At 40.4% G+C, this 15,898-nt stretch overlaps 1 protein-coding gene across 4 annotated transcripts in view; it reads left to right on the top strand.

The window, feature by feature from the left end:
• Nucleotides 1-15,898, top strand: part of tpp2 (tripeptidyl peptidase 2) — a 171,732-nt gene that overhangs the window by 141,961 nt on the left and 13,873 nt on the right. For all 4 annotated transcript variants that reach the window (XM_041198821.1, XM_041198820.1, XM_041198822.1 and 1 more), the window contains one exon: nucleotides 7,722-7,873. In XM_041198821.1, the coding sequence (XP_041054755.1) occupies nucleotides 7,722-7,873 (152 nt within the window). The remainder of the gene's footprint in view (nucleotides 1-7,721; nucleotides 7,874-15,898) is intronic.

Raw genomic sequence — 15,898 nt, 5'->3', positions numbered from 1 at the left:
ACCACCAGGGTTACTGATTGAAGCCAAAAAACCCTATTAACATTTAAGAAGTGGATAGATAAGTGAACAAATGAATGATTAAAGGTATATGGGGCAAAGACTATTGCTTGTGTGGCAGATAAACACCATCACAATCTAGTTGGGCAGAAGGTCCTGTTCTTGTCATTTCTTTGTGCCTGGAACGCATTTACTTTATTTTAAAAATTAAGTTTGTTTCCAGCTGACAAATTTCTAGTTGCATGAGATACACCTGATTATCTCTCTTCTCTTCTTCTTTATGTTCATGTTTATGTGTCAACATAGTGCTAAATAATTTTATTTAGATTCATTTTTATCCCTATTTTAAAAGTTATTTTTACCCCTCTTTTAGGTCCCCCATGCATGTATAATTGCCCAGCTGAGAAGGTGGGAAAGCGACCTGTTCCCCAAGCCTCTTCTATTGCTGCTCTATAACTACTGCTAGGAGGTGCAGGTAGTGCCATGCCGCTCTTTTTTTGTTTTGGCTTGGTTTTATCTTTTTTTAAACCCCTCCTTATTTCCTGTTTTCTTTTCATTCCCCCCATTCCAATACCATCCCCCCATCCAATTCAAGCATACTATCTTTGCTCATTTTCCGTTAGCAACCGGTAATCTGAAAGTACCATCTTGGAATTCACAGGTGTGAATATGGACCTGAGCATTTTTACTGCAATTTGCAGACTGGACTCTAACCAAGAAGCATGCTGGTAAAATTGATAGCAAAATACCCTACAGGAAGCATTTTCAAATAAGAACAGTAGCCAGAAGCAATGTTAAAGTTGGAACTGTAACTTTGGCTCTGGCCTAGTGCCATCCTATTTTGACCAGACTGGAAACATCTCTAACCAGATTTTGCACTAATTAGAATACATGAAATTTGCACGTGTACTTGCAACATTTGAGTAGTTAGCATGCACGAAGTTTACATCTATGCAGTTATCCATTACTCAGTCCACATCACTGTTTAAACAGCATGTATTTATTTTGTCGTATTTCTGTAATAAATTTCTGCAAAATTTTATTCAAAATTCTAAAATACATTTCTAGAGATATATAGACCAGAGCCATTCTTTCATTTGTAACACTCCTCAAATTAAATTATGTCTGGTAAAAGTGTAAACAGTGTGGCCCCTGTTAACTTGCAGACTTGCCAACAGAAGCCAAAACACTCCCTATTAAAAGCAAGATGATGTCTGAATGTACTTGGGTACATAAGAACTAGGAGCAGGGGTAGGCAATTCAGCCCCTCAAGCCTGCCCCGCCATTCATTACAATCACGGCTGATCTCATTTCGGCCTCAACTCTAATTTCCCGCCCTCTCCCCATAACCTTACAACCCATTACTAATTAAAAATCTGTCTATCTCTTCCTTGAATTTATTCAGCATCCCGGCATCTACTGCACTGAGGTAGTGAATTCCACAGATTCACGACCCTTTGAGAAAAGTAACTCCTCCTCATCTCTGATTTAAATCTACTACCCCTTAGCCTAAAACTATGGCCTCTCATTCTAGAATGCCCCAGAAGAGGAAACATCCGCTCCACATCTACTTTGTCTATCTCCTTTAGCATCTTATATACCTCAATTAGATCTCCTCTCGTCCTTCTAAACTCTAGCGAGTATAGGCCTAAACTGCTCAATCTCTCCTCATAAGACAAACCCCGCATCTCTGGAATCAATCTAGTAAACCTCCTCTGAACCGCATCCAGTGCAGCTACATCCTTCCTCAAGTAAGGGGACCAAAACTGTGCACAGTACTCCAGGTGTGGTCTCACCAATGCCTTGTACAGTTGCAACAACACTTCCCTATTTTTATACTCTATGAGGGATTGTTCTTTTTGGAAGTGCTGCTGTTCAGTTCACCGAGTCTACAGTGCTGCAGTAGCACTCAGCTATTTTTTTGGTAGAAACAAACTACTTTTCTCAGTAGAGATGTCAATGAAATTGTTGGAGACGAACATGTACTGCCTCGACATTCACCTCTGTGGCTGTATTGACTGTGGTACTCCATTAAATGAAAATATAACATCTTCTGCATGTCCTTTAACTGGAGTTATGGTAGTGATGGTGTAGTTGGCAACTGATGGGTTAACTAGGTAGTGCTCACCAATCTTGTTGGTAGAAGAGGCTGATGTGCTGAGAATTAGCACTCACGGGTCTTTGCATATAATAATAGCAATACTTCAATTTTTTTTCCCAAAGTGAATATAATTTACTTGTACTTTTAACCAAATTCTGTGTTGTTCATCTCATGAGGAAAGCATCTTGTTAAATAACTTATTCTAATTGTAGCAGATTTCAGTTTGTTGGTGCTATTTTAAACATGAATTGTTTTTAATGTTCCCCATTAGGGAATGCAGAATGCCTCTATCCTGTATCCCAGTTTCCCAGCCAACCACCAAATCTTAGTCCCCACAATATTTTTTCACTTGACCCAGCAACGATGGAGGAACGTTGATATATTTCCAAGTTGGGGTGCTTTGCAATTAGTGGTATTCCCACATGCCTGCTGCCCTTGTTCTTCTAGATGGTCAAAGTACTATCAAAGAAGCCTTGGCAGTGCACCTTGTAGATTGTTGCAGGGAATGTGGAGCTACCAGCACAATCATTCCATTTCTTCTTATTACTGACTTGATTAACATTGTTATAGAATGGACATGATTGATAGTTTTTTTTAATTCATTCATGGGATGTGGGCTTTACTGGCTGGGCCAGCATTTATTGCTCATCCCTAGTTGCCCCTAAGAAGGTGGTGAGCTGCCTTCTTGAATCGCTGCAGTCCTTGTGGTGCAGGTACACCCGTGGTGCTGTTAAAGAGAGAGTATCAGGATTTTGAATTTCCAGTTTAGATACTAGTGGTGGTTCAGAGTCATAAGAAATGGGTACAGCAATTTCCTTCTACAATCTAGAAAACTTTCAAAAACAGAGGATTTTAGTTATTGATCTTTCTGAAATTATTTTTGTCCAGTTTAGTAACTTATGAAAGTTATTTTTGGCCTATTTGAAATTATCCAATTGATTGTGATTTAAGAGCCAGAAAGTGGAATTAGGCTGGATGGCTACTTGTTGACCAGCAGGGACACAATGGGCCAAATGGACTCCTTCCATACTATAAGTTTTAAAATGGGGTATCAGAGAAACGTAAAATGATAACACAGGAAGCCATTTAACCCATTGTGCCCTGTGCCAGTCTTTGTTATAGATGTTGAATTAAATTAATCCCACCCCTACCTCAAAATCTTCTCCATGTGCTTGTAATATTATTCCCTTTAATTATTTATCCAATTTTCTTTGGAATGTTACTATTGATCTGGTTCCACCACCTTTTTAGGCAGTGCATTTTAGAACATAAGAGCGTGCTGCATAAAACTTTGAAGATCATTCCATTGTATCATTCTATTGGATCATAAGCTGTCAAATTGATTTGTAGAGTAACTGGGAATAGTTACAAAGCTATACTTCATTTCAAAACTTTTTTTAATTTTCATAAACCATAGTGATGGCAAAGAAATGCAGCTGTAGTCCTTAAAGGTTACCTAGTGGTGTATAAAGAACAGTCAGTATCTTCAGTAGGTGTGAACCCAGATAATTGTAAACATTTATATTGTGTATTTTTTGGGTTTTTTTTGATAATATTTAGAATTTTGCAGTTGGTCACAAACCTGCCGATATGTGGCTACTTGAGTTTACATGTTTCCTAAAAACAATCAATGTATGTGTCATGCTGTGCTTACACAGTATTATTTGATTTCTCAACTTTAAGTATAAAGTGCAACTTAGCTACAGTTATGTAAATGATAAGTGAATACATCACAGCCACTAGTGACCAAACTGACTGCCTAAATAAATGAGTTTTTATTTAATTGAACAGAATTTTGAACCTGAATTTATAATTCACTTAAAAATAGTTCTCAAAGCTGCTACTGGTCTTCATTACCTCTTTATTTTCAGTTTGCCTCCTCACTATCTGCCTCCTAATTTTTAAACACTATTTTAATATTTTGAATCAGAACTTTAAATATCACCAATATAAAACCAAATGGGAATTGTATAGAATTGCTTATGGGTAACAAAATAGGATTACAACTGGGGAACCCCAAGAATAGTAACCATATAGACAATAACTAAATAAGTAAATATAGTCCATAGTCACTTGATAGTACAGAACTTGAGTATTGCTGAAAAAAAAGACATGTTGTTGAAGCTTTTCATCTTGCGCTTATCAGGACAAATTTGCAAGAATACCAAATCTCTGCACTGACAAGCGTCTAATATTTATTAAACAATCCTGATTGTGCTAAGAATTATGCCAACAACCGATTTAAGATTATCAGTTGGGCTAGAAGCTACATATATTCACACACAGGGCCTTACCCTTTGCAAGTAGAAAAAACATGTCCATGCATTGCGCCTTTTTCAACTAAACAAAAACTTGGGGGACAGCCATTCTCTGGTTCATTCCCCATGGCAGTGCTTTAGCCAATCAGAGTCGACCTCCTGCTTTGAATTTAAACAAAAGCTTGGCAGTTAAATGTTCCCTGGTGCATTATCCATGACAGAGCCTCAACCAGAGTCCGCTTGCCAACCAATCAGCACCCTCTTGTCATGCAGTATAAATTGTTGTTTGTTTTGAGATTTGGTATTCTTGCGAAACAGTCCTGATGAGTGCAAGATGAAATGCCATCACAGCATGTCTCATTTTTCAGGAATACTAAATAATTCAATAATGCTGATAATTCAAAGACCTATCAGGATTGTAAAACTTGTTTGTTGTATGTTAAAAATGGCAGAGGTTACTGAGTATTACATTATGTGATCCATTAACTGGGATATCCCATAGTGCCACTTGATAGGTTGGAATGATATCTCAACACTCAAGATGTTAAGAACTGGTACGTGTTATGAGAGTTAGCTGAAAGCAAAGGCATGACTAGTTGACCAAACTAGCCTGCTTATAAGAGCTGTTTAAGACTGACAATTGCTATCTGTAAATTTATTAGACAGGATGATTTGCCCCCATTTCATCCTCACAATTGAAATATGTGGCACCCATGTGGAAATCAGAAGCATATAGCTGTCAATACTTGCCCCACATTTAAAACTCCCTGATGAGAGTTTATTTCTGCAATTTTTTTCTTTGCTGATTGGTCTTCATAAAATGAATTAGTATATTCCTACTACAAAACTCACCACTTGAGGAAAGTTAATTTACCCTTTCAGAAAATAGCCCTTTACTAGCCACCATGCTGAGATTTTTCAGCATTTCCAGTGGGGAAATTTTCCAACCCCTACCCAAACAACAATCCCCTTTTCCAATGAGAAGGAAAGCCCCCAACCAATAAACATAGAAATAGGAGTAGGTCATTTAGCCTCTCAAGTCTGTTCTGCTGTTCAGTGAGAAAGTAACTAATCTGTGACCTAACTTCGTATATGCACCTTTAGTGCCATTGGCTAACAGAGATCTGTCAATCTCAGGTTTAAAATTAACAGTGAACCCAGCATCAATTGTGGAGGAGAAATCCAAACTTCTACCACTTTTTGCATGCAGAAATGTTTCCTAATAAAAGGCCTGGGTCTAATTTTTAGCCCATGTCCGCTAGTCCAAGATTACCCAAAATGGAAATAGTTTCTTTCTATCTACCTTATCAGTTCCTTTTAATATCTTGAAAACTTTCATCCAATCTCATCTCTTATTTGTCGAAATTATAAGAAATGCAACCCTAGTTTCTGTAACCTCATAATTTAACTCTTGATATCCAGGTATCATTCGAGTAAATCTATGCTGAACTACTTCCAAACCAATATATTCTCCCTAAGGTGTGATGCCCAGAACGGAACACAGTACTCCAGGTGTGGCTTAGCTGAGGCTTTGTAAAGCTGCAGCATGACTTCTAGCCTCTTGTATTCTTGTTATCTAGATGTATAGACCATCGTTCCATTAGCCTTTTGGATTTTTTTTGTATTTGTCCATGACATTTTAATGATCCATGTACATGGATCCCTAAGCCTCTTTGGACTTCTAGCTTTTCACCATTTACAAAGTACCTTGGTTTATCCTTTTTAGGTCCCAAGTGGATGACCTCACATTTGGCTATATCAAAATCAATTTGCCGCCATTTTACTTGCTCAATTAACCTATTATTATATCTTTGTAATTTTATGCATCTATCCGCACTGCTTACAATGCCGCCTATCTTTCTGTCATTGGATATATGGTTCCCTACACCATCATATCAATCCCTTAATAAATACAGAGATTAGTTGAGGCCCCAACACACATTCCTGTGGGATGCCACTAGCTACATCCTGCCGCTAGGAATACATTCCCATTATCCTGACTCTGTGTCCCCTGCCTCTCAGCAAACCTTCTATCCAGCCCAAAAGTTTGCCTTCAGTTCCATGAGCTTCAGCTTTAGCTAATAGTTTGTCATGATGGACTTTATCTTATGGAAGTCCATGTGTATTCCTCTGTCCACTACTGCAGTCATCATTTCAATAAATTCAGATTTGTCATGCGTGACTTACCCTTTACAAATCCATGCTAAAGGAAAGAACCTGCATTTATATAGTGCCTTTCACAACATTAGGACATCCCAAAATGTTTCACAGCCAATGAAGTACTTTTGATATGGAGTCACTGTTATAATGCAATTCCTCTTCTGTCCCTCTTCTCCCTCTCCTCTTTTCTCAATTCCTCTTCTTGCTCTTCTACATAATTCTCTCCCCGAGTTAAAACCTCAAAGCTCATTTGATTTAAAATCTATCCTGTTGACTCCCAAGTGCAGGTTGGAAGACACAGCAAAGAGAGAATGAAGAGAAAAGAACAAGAAGTAGAAACAGGTAGTGAGAAAGTGTGGTGGAGGCAATAATTAGAGTCCCAATCATAAAAATGTAATCAAGAACAATAATATTCAGTTATATAATGACTTTAACATGGAAAAGCATCCTAGGAGCTTCACAGTTGCCAAGCCAAGATGTAAATCATGGAGAGGTGACCAAAAGCTTAACCAGTGGATGAAGGATGGGCTTAAAGAAAGAGACTGATGGAAAGATTTAAGCAGGGAATTCCAGAGAGTGGCATTTAGGTTGATAAACAAACTACAGTAGTGGAGAGAAGAGAGGGGAATATACAAAAGGCCAGAGTCTCAGGAATGGAGGGTTTAGGAAGTGTTGTAGAGCTGAAGATAATTAGGAAGTGCAAGGCCATTGAGGAAATTAAGCACAAGGCTGAGAATTTTAAATTTGAGGCAAAATCAGACAAAGGGATTGCCAAACCTATAGAGGTGTAAGGCAAACAGCAAAAGAATTGCTGCTCCAGTCATGATTTTTTTTCTCAAACCCTACCTTTTAGCTTCTAAAGATTTTAGCTTCTTTGTGTTTTTCTTTGCACTACCATATTTAATGACCTTGATTTCACTTAAGAAGTACCTACCTCATATCTTTGGAGGCAGTCATCAACAAATAAGCTGGGAGCAAAAGTACTGGAGATTCAAATTCAAATCGCAAGCTCTGTGATTGGACCAAATAAAATAGTTACATTTTTTTTAAAATCTGGTTTTAAAAACCCTACAGTGTTCTTGCAATTGTTATTAAGCCAAGAAATGTGAATGCTGGGAATGAATATTCCCTATTGTTTCTTCAAATTAGTGGAGTCATAAAATCCAGATTTTTGTTAATTTTTATTTCTATTTGTTCCATAACAGGACATGGTGTCTGTGCAATATCATCTTATACCATCTCCAAACAAGCAGAAGAATGGAAATAAAGAGAAAGAGAAAGATGTGGATAAAGAGAAGGATATGAAAGATGAGTTCACTGATGCTCTAAGAGACCTGAAGATACAATGGATGGCCAAGTACGTATTCGTTCATTCCAAGATGTGTGTAGGCCAGTGAAGTTGGTTGGGAGTTTAACTCTTCAAATTTTAATGTCAAGCGAAGGTTTGCTATTTCTTACCATTCGCCCTGCATTTAAAATTCAAGTTATTGAAAAAGTCATTTTTCATAACAAACCTGTTTTGAAAAAATAATGTTGGCTTTTCAAATCATTTCAGATGTCTTAACATTGTGGAATGTATTTGGTTTTTAATACCTTACATGGTATGAATGTTCCAGAATATACTGTTTTCCAAATTGTCATTTGTGTTTAATAGGTGGATAACCATTTACCAAATTAGGCAGCAGAACACATTCTGTGAGCCACAACTATTTTTTGTTAAACTATAGTTCAGTACAAATATCAGGATCTGCTCCCTATCCAGAAGCTAACTCCACTACTGGTGAAAAACCCAGCTCTTAAGTACAGGCTTCAATGCACATCACCTGCTCTCAATTCACTCTGAAGCTTGCCCTGGTTTACTCTTAAAGGGACTTGCATTTCTAATATTGTTAATTTGGAAATACAGAATTTGAGTATTGCTGAAAAAAGAGACATGCTGTCGAAGCGTTTTGTCTTGCACTCATCGGGACATGCAAGAATATCAATTGTAAAGGGAACAACAACCTATACTGGATGAGAGGAAAGTGCTGATTGGTAGAGGTAATGGAAAATGCACCAGGGAACAGTTAACAGCCAAGCTTTTGTTTAGAAACAGAAAAGAGGAGCAGGAGTAGGTCATTCGGCCCTTCGAGTCTGTTCCGCCATTCAGTATGATCATGGCTGATCCTCTTTCTCAATGCAGTATTCCTGCGCTCTCCCCATACCCCTTGATGCCTTTAGAGTCCAGAAACCTATCTATTTTCTTCTTAAATATATTCAGTGACTTGGCCTCCACAGCCTTCTGAGGTAGAGAATTCCATAGGCTCACCATATTCTGAGTGAAGAAGTTTCTCCTCATCTCAGTCCGAAATGGTCTACCTCATATCCCGAGACTGTGACCCCTTGTTCCAGAGCCCCCCCAAACACAGGAAATATCATCCCTGCATCCAGTCTGCCCAGCCCTATCAGTATTTTATACGTTTCAATGAGATCTACTCTCATTCTTCTAAGCTCCAGTGAATACAGGCCCAGTTGACCTAATCTCTCCTCATACAACAATCCTGCCATCCCAGGAATCAATCTGGAGAACTTTCGCTGCACTCCTTTATGGCAGGTATATCCTTTCTTAGGTAAGGAGACCAAAACTGCACACAGTTCTCCAGGTGTGATCTCACCAAGAACCTGTACAGCTGCAGTAAGACATCCTTGCTCCTGTACTCAAGTCCTCTCGCAATGAGGGCCAACATACAATTTGCCATCTCAACCTCTTACTGCACCTGCATTCTTGCTTTGTGATTGGTGTACAAGGACACCCAGGTCCTTTTGTACATCAACATTTCCCAATCTATCACCATTTAAATAATACTTTGCCATTCTGTTTTTCCTACCAAAGTGGATAACTTCACACTTATCCACATTATACCGCAACTGCCATGTATCACTCAACCTGCCTAAATTGCCTTGAAGCCTTCTAGTACACTCCTTGTCGCTCACATTCCCACCAAGTTTCGTGCCATCCGCAAACTTGGAAATGTTACATTTGATATATATTGTGAATAGTTGAGGCCCAAAAACCCATTTATTCCTACTCTGTTTCCTGTCTGCTAACCAGTTCTCAGTCCATGCAAATTTATTACCCCCAATCCCATGTGCTTTAATTTTGCACACTAGCCTCTTAGGTGGGACTTTATCAAAAGCTTTCTGAAAACCCAAATACACCACATCCACTGTTTGTCCTTGTCTATTCTGCTAGTTATATCCTCAAAGAACTCCAGTAGCTTTGTCAAACATGATTTCCCTCCCCTAAATCCCTGTTGACTTCGTCTAATCCCATCGATATTTTCTAAGTGTCCTGTTATCACATCCTTTATAATCGACTCCAACATTTTCCCTACTACTAAGACTAGGCTAACCGATCTGGAATTCGCTGTTTCCTCCCTCCCTCCTTTTTTAAATAGTGCGGTTACATTTGCCACCCACCAATCTGCCAACCTGTTCCAGAGTCTATAGAATTTTGGAAGGTAACAACCAATGCATCCACTATTTCCAGGGCCACCTCCTTTAGTACCCTAGAATGTGGCTTATCAAGCCCTGGGGATTTATCAGCTTTCAGTTCCATTAATTTCTCCAGCACTATTGTTTTAGGTAATACTAATTTTGTTCAATTCCTCCTTCTCACTACCCCCTTGGTTCCCTAGGGCAGAATATTGCCATCGGCGTGTGGGGCAGGCCCGACATGCCGACGCGTAAAATGACGTCGGGCGTGCATCCTGATGTCATCACGCATTATTCCGATATTTCGTTCAGCTGGCGCACACCAGAGGCAGCTGTGCACTCACCAAACTGTCAGCAGCTTATTAAGGCCATCAAAAAAGCAATTAAAGTTGTTGACAACGCTGCCTGTCCAACCTTAAGGTTGGTGGGCAGGTGAAAAGCCCAAGCGGCCTTCGCATTTTTCAGGAAACCTCATCCACGGGCGGGATGAGGTTTCCTGAAGCTTGCATAAAAAAGTTAATTTTCTTAACTTCACCAACATGTCCCAGCTCATGTGACACTGTTGCCTGAGGGGACATGTCTAAATAAATTTTTACTTTATTTATTTAAAATTTTTGTCACCCGTTTTAGTATCCCTGAGGCAGCTCCATGCTTCAGGGAGATTGCTGCACTCTTTCACGCACAGGCCCCGATTCTCCCATCCTCCCCCCGCCCGCACAGGTAGTGCTGAGCACTACTAGCCGCGCATTACACTGAGCGGGCCTTAATTGGTCTGCCTGCATAAAATGGTGCACAGCCGATCGCGGACACTGATCGGCTCTGCGCCCAGCCCACCCGCCATAGGTAAGATTGTACCACTAGTATTTCTGGGAACTTAAACCCTTATTCAAAAAGGGAGAGAGACAGAAAACAGGTAACTATAGACCAGTTAGTTTAACATCCGTCATTGGGAAAATATTAGAGTATTATAAAGGATGTAATAGCAGAGCATTTAGAAATGCAGAATATAACCAAGCAGAGTCAACATGGCTTCATGAAGGGGAAATCATGCCTGACAAATTTATTAGAATTCTTTGAGGAGTTAACAAGCAGGATAGATAAAGGGGAACCAGTAGATGTAATATATTTGGATTTCCAAAAGGTACCACACAGAAGGCTACTTAATAAGATAAGAGCCCGTGGTGTTGAGGGTAGTATATTAGCATGGATAGAGGATTGGCTAACTAATAGAAGACAGAGAGTTGACGTAAGGGGGGCATTTTCAGGATGGCAACCTGTAATTAGTGGAGTGCCACAGGGATCAGTGCTGGGGCCTCAATTATTTACAATATATGTTAATGACTTGGGGGAGGGAAGTGAATGTACTATCGCCACGTTTGCGAATGACACAAAAATAGGTGGGAAGTCGAGGTGATGATGACACAAAGAGTCAGAGGAATATAGACAGGTTAAGTGAGTGGACAAAAACTTGGCAGATGGAATATAATGTGGGAAAGTGGGAGGTTATTCACTTTGGCAGGAAGAATAGAGGAGCTGAATATTATTTAAATGGGGAAAGACTGCAGAAAGCTGCAGCACAGAGGGATTTGGGGGCCTTCGTGCATGAATCACAAAAAGCTAGCAGGCAAGTTAAGCAAGTAATCAGAAAGGCAAATGGAATGTTGGCCTTTATTTCAAAAGGAATGGAGTATAAAAATAGGGAAGTCTTGCTAAAGCTTTACAAGGCACTAGTTAAACCACACCTAAAATACTGTGAACTGTTTTGGTCCCCTTATCTTAGGAAAGATATACTGGCATTGGAGGCAGTCTAGAGAAGGTTCGCTAGGTTGATCCTGGGTATGGAGGGATTTTCTTCTGAGGAGAGGTTGAGTAGGTTGGCCTGTACTCATCGGATTTTAGAATAATGAGAGGTGACCTTATTGAAACATATAAGATTCTTAGGCGGCTTGACAGGGTAAGTGCCAAGAGGTTGTTTCCCTTTATGGGAAAGTCTCGGACCAAAGGGCATATTCTCAGAGTAAGGGGTCGCCCATTTAAGACAGATGAGGAGGAATTTCTTCTCTCTGAGGGTAATGAATCTGTGAAATTCTTTACCACAGAGAGCAATAGAGGCTGGGCCTTTAAGTATATTCAAGGCTGGGATAGACAGCTTTGTAATCAGTAAGGGATTCAAGGGTTATGGGGAAAAGGCAGAAAAGTGGAGTTGAGGATCATTGGATCAGCCATGATCTCATTGAATGGCAGAGCAGACTCAATGGGCCGAATAGCCTACTTCTGCTCCTATGACTTATGGTCTTAGAGAACTGAAGTAGTTGTTTCACTGTCCTGCCATTTCCTTATTTTCTGTTATACATTCTCCTCTTTCAGACTGTAAGGGACCTACATTTGTCTTCACTAATCTTTTTCCTTTTACATACTTATAAAAGTTTTTTACAGTCTTTTATATTCCTTGCAAGTTTGCTCTCATACTCTATTTTACCCCTGATAATTAACCTGTTGTTCCTCCTTTGCTGAATTCTAAACTGCTCCCAATTCTCAAGGTTGCTATTTTTTCTGGCAACTTTATATGACTCCCCTTTGGATCTAATATTATCCTTAATTTCTTTTGTTAGCCATGGTTGGGCTGCTTTTCCTGTTGTGTTTTTGTACCAGAAAGGAATATATAACTGTTGCAATGCATACATTCATTCTTTATATATTAACCATTCTATCAACCATCATGCCATTTAATGAAGTTCCCCAATCTATTTTAGCCAACTTATGCCTCATACCTCCGTAGTTTCCTTTCTTAAGATTTAGGACCCTAGTTTCAGATCGGACTACTTCACTTTCTACCCTCAGGAAGAATTCTATCATGTTATAGTCTTTGTTCCCTAAAGGACCCTGCACAACAAGATTATTAATTGAACCCTTCTCATTGCACAATACCAAATCTAGGATAGCCTGTTCCCTTGTTGGTTCCTCGATATACTGATCTAAAAAAAAAGTCTTGTACACACTCCAGGAATCCATCCACCACAGTTTTATTGCTATTTTGGTTTGCCCAGTCTATATGTAGGTTAAATTCACCCATGATTACTATAGCACCCTCGTTATATGCATCTCTAATTTCCTGTTTAATGCAGTCCCCTACCTTATCACTGCTGTTTGGAGGCCTATAGACAACTCCCACTAATGTTTTCCACCCTTTGTTGCTTCTTAGCTCCACCCAGACTGATTCAACATCTGGATTTTCTGAGCCAATATCCTCTCACTATCGCACTGATTTCATCCTTAACTAACAGCGCCATGCCACCTCCTTTTTGCCTGACCTTCCTAAATATCGAGTGCCCTTGGATATTCAGTTCCCAGCCTTGGTCACCCTGCAGCCATGTTTCTGTAATCGTAATCAAATCTTACCCGTTTGCATCTATTTGTGCTGTTAATTCATCTACTTTATTGCGAATGCTCCATGCATTTAGGTACAGTGCCTTTAGACTTGTCTTTTTAACATATTTACACATCATTTCTTGTACTATGGCCCTATTTGCTGCTAGCCTTTGTTTCCTCTGCCTTCCACTCTTGCTTTCTACTTTTCTGTCTTTCATTCCTGTCTTTGCTTCCCTCTCTTGTGTCTGCCTGCTTGGGTTCCCTTGCCCCTGTCAATCTAGTTTAAATCCTCCCCCATGTTACAAGCAAATACTCCTGCGAGGATTTTGGTCCCGGTCCTGCTGGGGTGCAACCATCCAGCTTGTACACGTCCCATCTTCCCTAGAATCGGTCCCAGTGCATCGGGAATCTAAATCTGTCCTTCCTACACCATCTCTCCAGCCAGGCATTCACCTGATCTGTTCTCCTATTCCTGATCTCACTAGCACGTGGCACTGGGAGTAATCCAGAGATTGCTATCTTTGAGGTCCTGATTTTTAATTTATTTCCTAGTTCCCTATATTCTGCTTTCAGCACCTCATCCCTCTTTTTACCTATGTCGTTGGTACCTATATGGACCACAACCTCTGATTGTTCACCGTCTCCCTTCAGAATGTCCTGCAGCCACTCATTGACATCCTTAACTCTGACACCAGTGAGGCAACATACCACCCTGGTGTCGCAGGTGTGGCTGCAGAAATGTTTGTTCCCGTTACGATAAAATCCCCTATCACTAATGCTCTCCCACTCTTTTTTTTTTCCACCTCACTGTGCAGCTGAACCACTTATGGTGCCATGGACTTGGTTTTTGCTGCATTCCCTGAGAAACCATCTCCCCCAGCAGTATCCAAAATGGAAAGTCTGTTGGAGAGGGAGATGGACCCAGGGGATTCTTGCACTACCTGCCTAGTGCTTTTACTCTCTCTGGCGGTCACCCGTGGCCTTTCTGCCTGTGCATTCTTTACCTGTGGTGTGACTGCAGGCACAGCTCCAGCTCCGAAACACGGATTTCGAGTAGCTGCAGCTGGAGATACTGCCTGCAAACATGGTCGCCCTGGACACTGGAAGAGTCTCTGACTTCCCACATTGCACAGGAGGAGCATTCCACTTGGCCAAGCTGCCCTGCCATGACTTAGCTGTAAGTTACTCCCTTTGCTTTTATTTCCTCTGGTTTAGGGAATATCAAGGACAGAAGAAATACTTACCAGGTCCTACTTACCAAGGCCGCCGCTCTTTTTACTGAGCGAACTCCCTCTCTCACCAAACTGGAAATGAACTCTAATGCAATCCAAATCAGTACTCTGTGCAGACATGAGCAGCACTGTAGATGGCTTGCTTTTATGCTGTCTGAATCTAGCTTCTGAAAACCTGTTTAAGCAAGTTAACTAATCTACTAGCTGCAGAGCCTGTATAACCCCTGTTTTAAAGCTGGACTAAAACTCACCTTCTCCCAACCCAAAGGGCAACTTTTAATCAGTTGCTAAATTAAAGAAAGATTAGACTTTAGATAGAAATTAACCCTTAAAAGTCCCTCTCTCACCAAACTCTAACTGAAGCATTCTAATGCAGCCCAAAGCAGCACTCCAGTGCAGACCTCCTGTCTCGCCCCTTCTCGCACTCTTTTAACTCTCCGACTCCACTTCAAAATCAAACTAGGCAGGTCAACTCTGATTGGTCAAGCTATTGCCATGGAGAATGAGCCAGGAAATGGCTGTCCCCTAAGCTTTTGTTTAGTTGAAAAAGGCACAATGGATGGACATGCTCCTTCTGCCTGCAAAAGACAGGTACCTGTGTGTTTCTAGCATATGTGAGCCACACTGCAAGCCCGACTGATAATCTTAAATTGGTTGTCAGTAATTCTTAGCACAATCAATGTTGTTTAGCAAGTCTTGTCCAACCGCAGAATCACATCTAATGTTGGACATTATGTTTTGAATTTTGCAAGCACGAGTTGGTTGGATATAGTCAGTACTTGCCTGTTGCAAGCAACTGAAGGGATGTTGTTTGATACATTCTGCCAATCATTGTGACATACAGCCTACAGACCTGGCATCACATCGGCACTGAAACTCATATACCACATTACTCATTTGTGTGATAGGCAGAATATATTTTTGGCTTTACAGCAGCATCCTGGTAGTGGAGAATACCTGGTAGTGGTTTTGCTACAGCATAGCATCAGTGTAACCGGCTAGCTTCACCTATTGCTCAAATTTTTGAGACATCTTACCCTTTTAGGGTAATCTGAGGTAGACTGGACACTTCTCAGGACTGAGAATGGTGGCCTTAGGCCCATTCATGAGTTTGCATGATATATAGCGCAAAATGATTTGATCAGAGTAGCCATTATCCCACAGGATGGCTTTGATGCACCCTATTTCAGCATCAAGCTTGCACAGTGAGCAAATGGTCAGGCCCTATTTATGAGGTTGCCTATAAGATCAATCTTATATTGCATGGAACTGTAGGAATCCCAACCCATATATTGACCAGTGAAGGT

Source organism: Carcharodon carcharias, chromosome 11 (assembly GCF_017639515.1).
Source record: "Carcharodon carcharias isolate sCarCar2 chromosome 11, sCarCar2.pri, whole genome shotgun sequence".
NCBI lineage: Eukaryota > Metazoa > Chordata > Chondrichthyes > Lamniformes > Lamnidae > Carcharodon > Carcharodon carcharias.
Note: the sequence above shows the minus strand (reverse complement) of the source record. Positions and strands in the feature narration are given on the sequence as shown.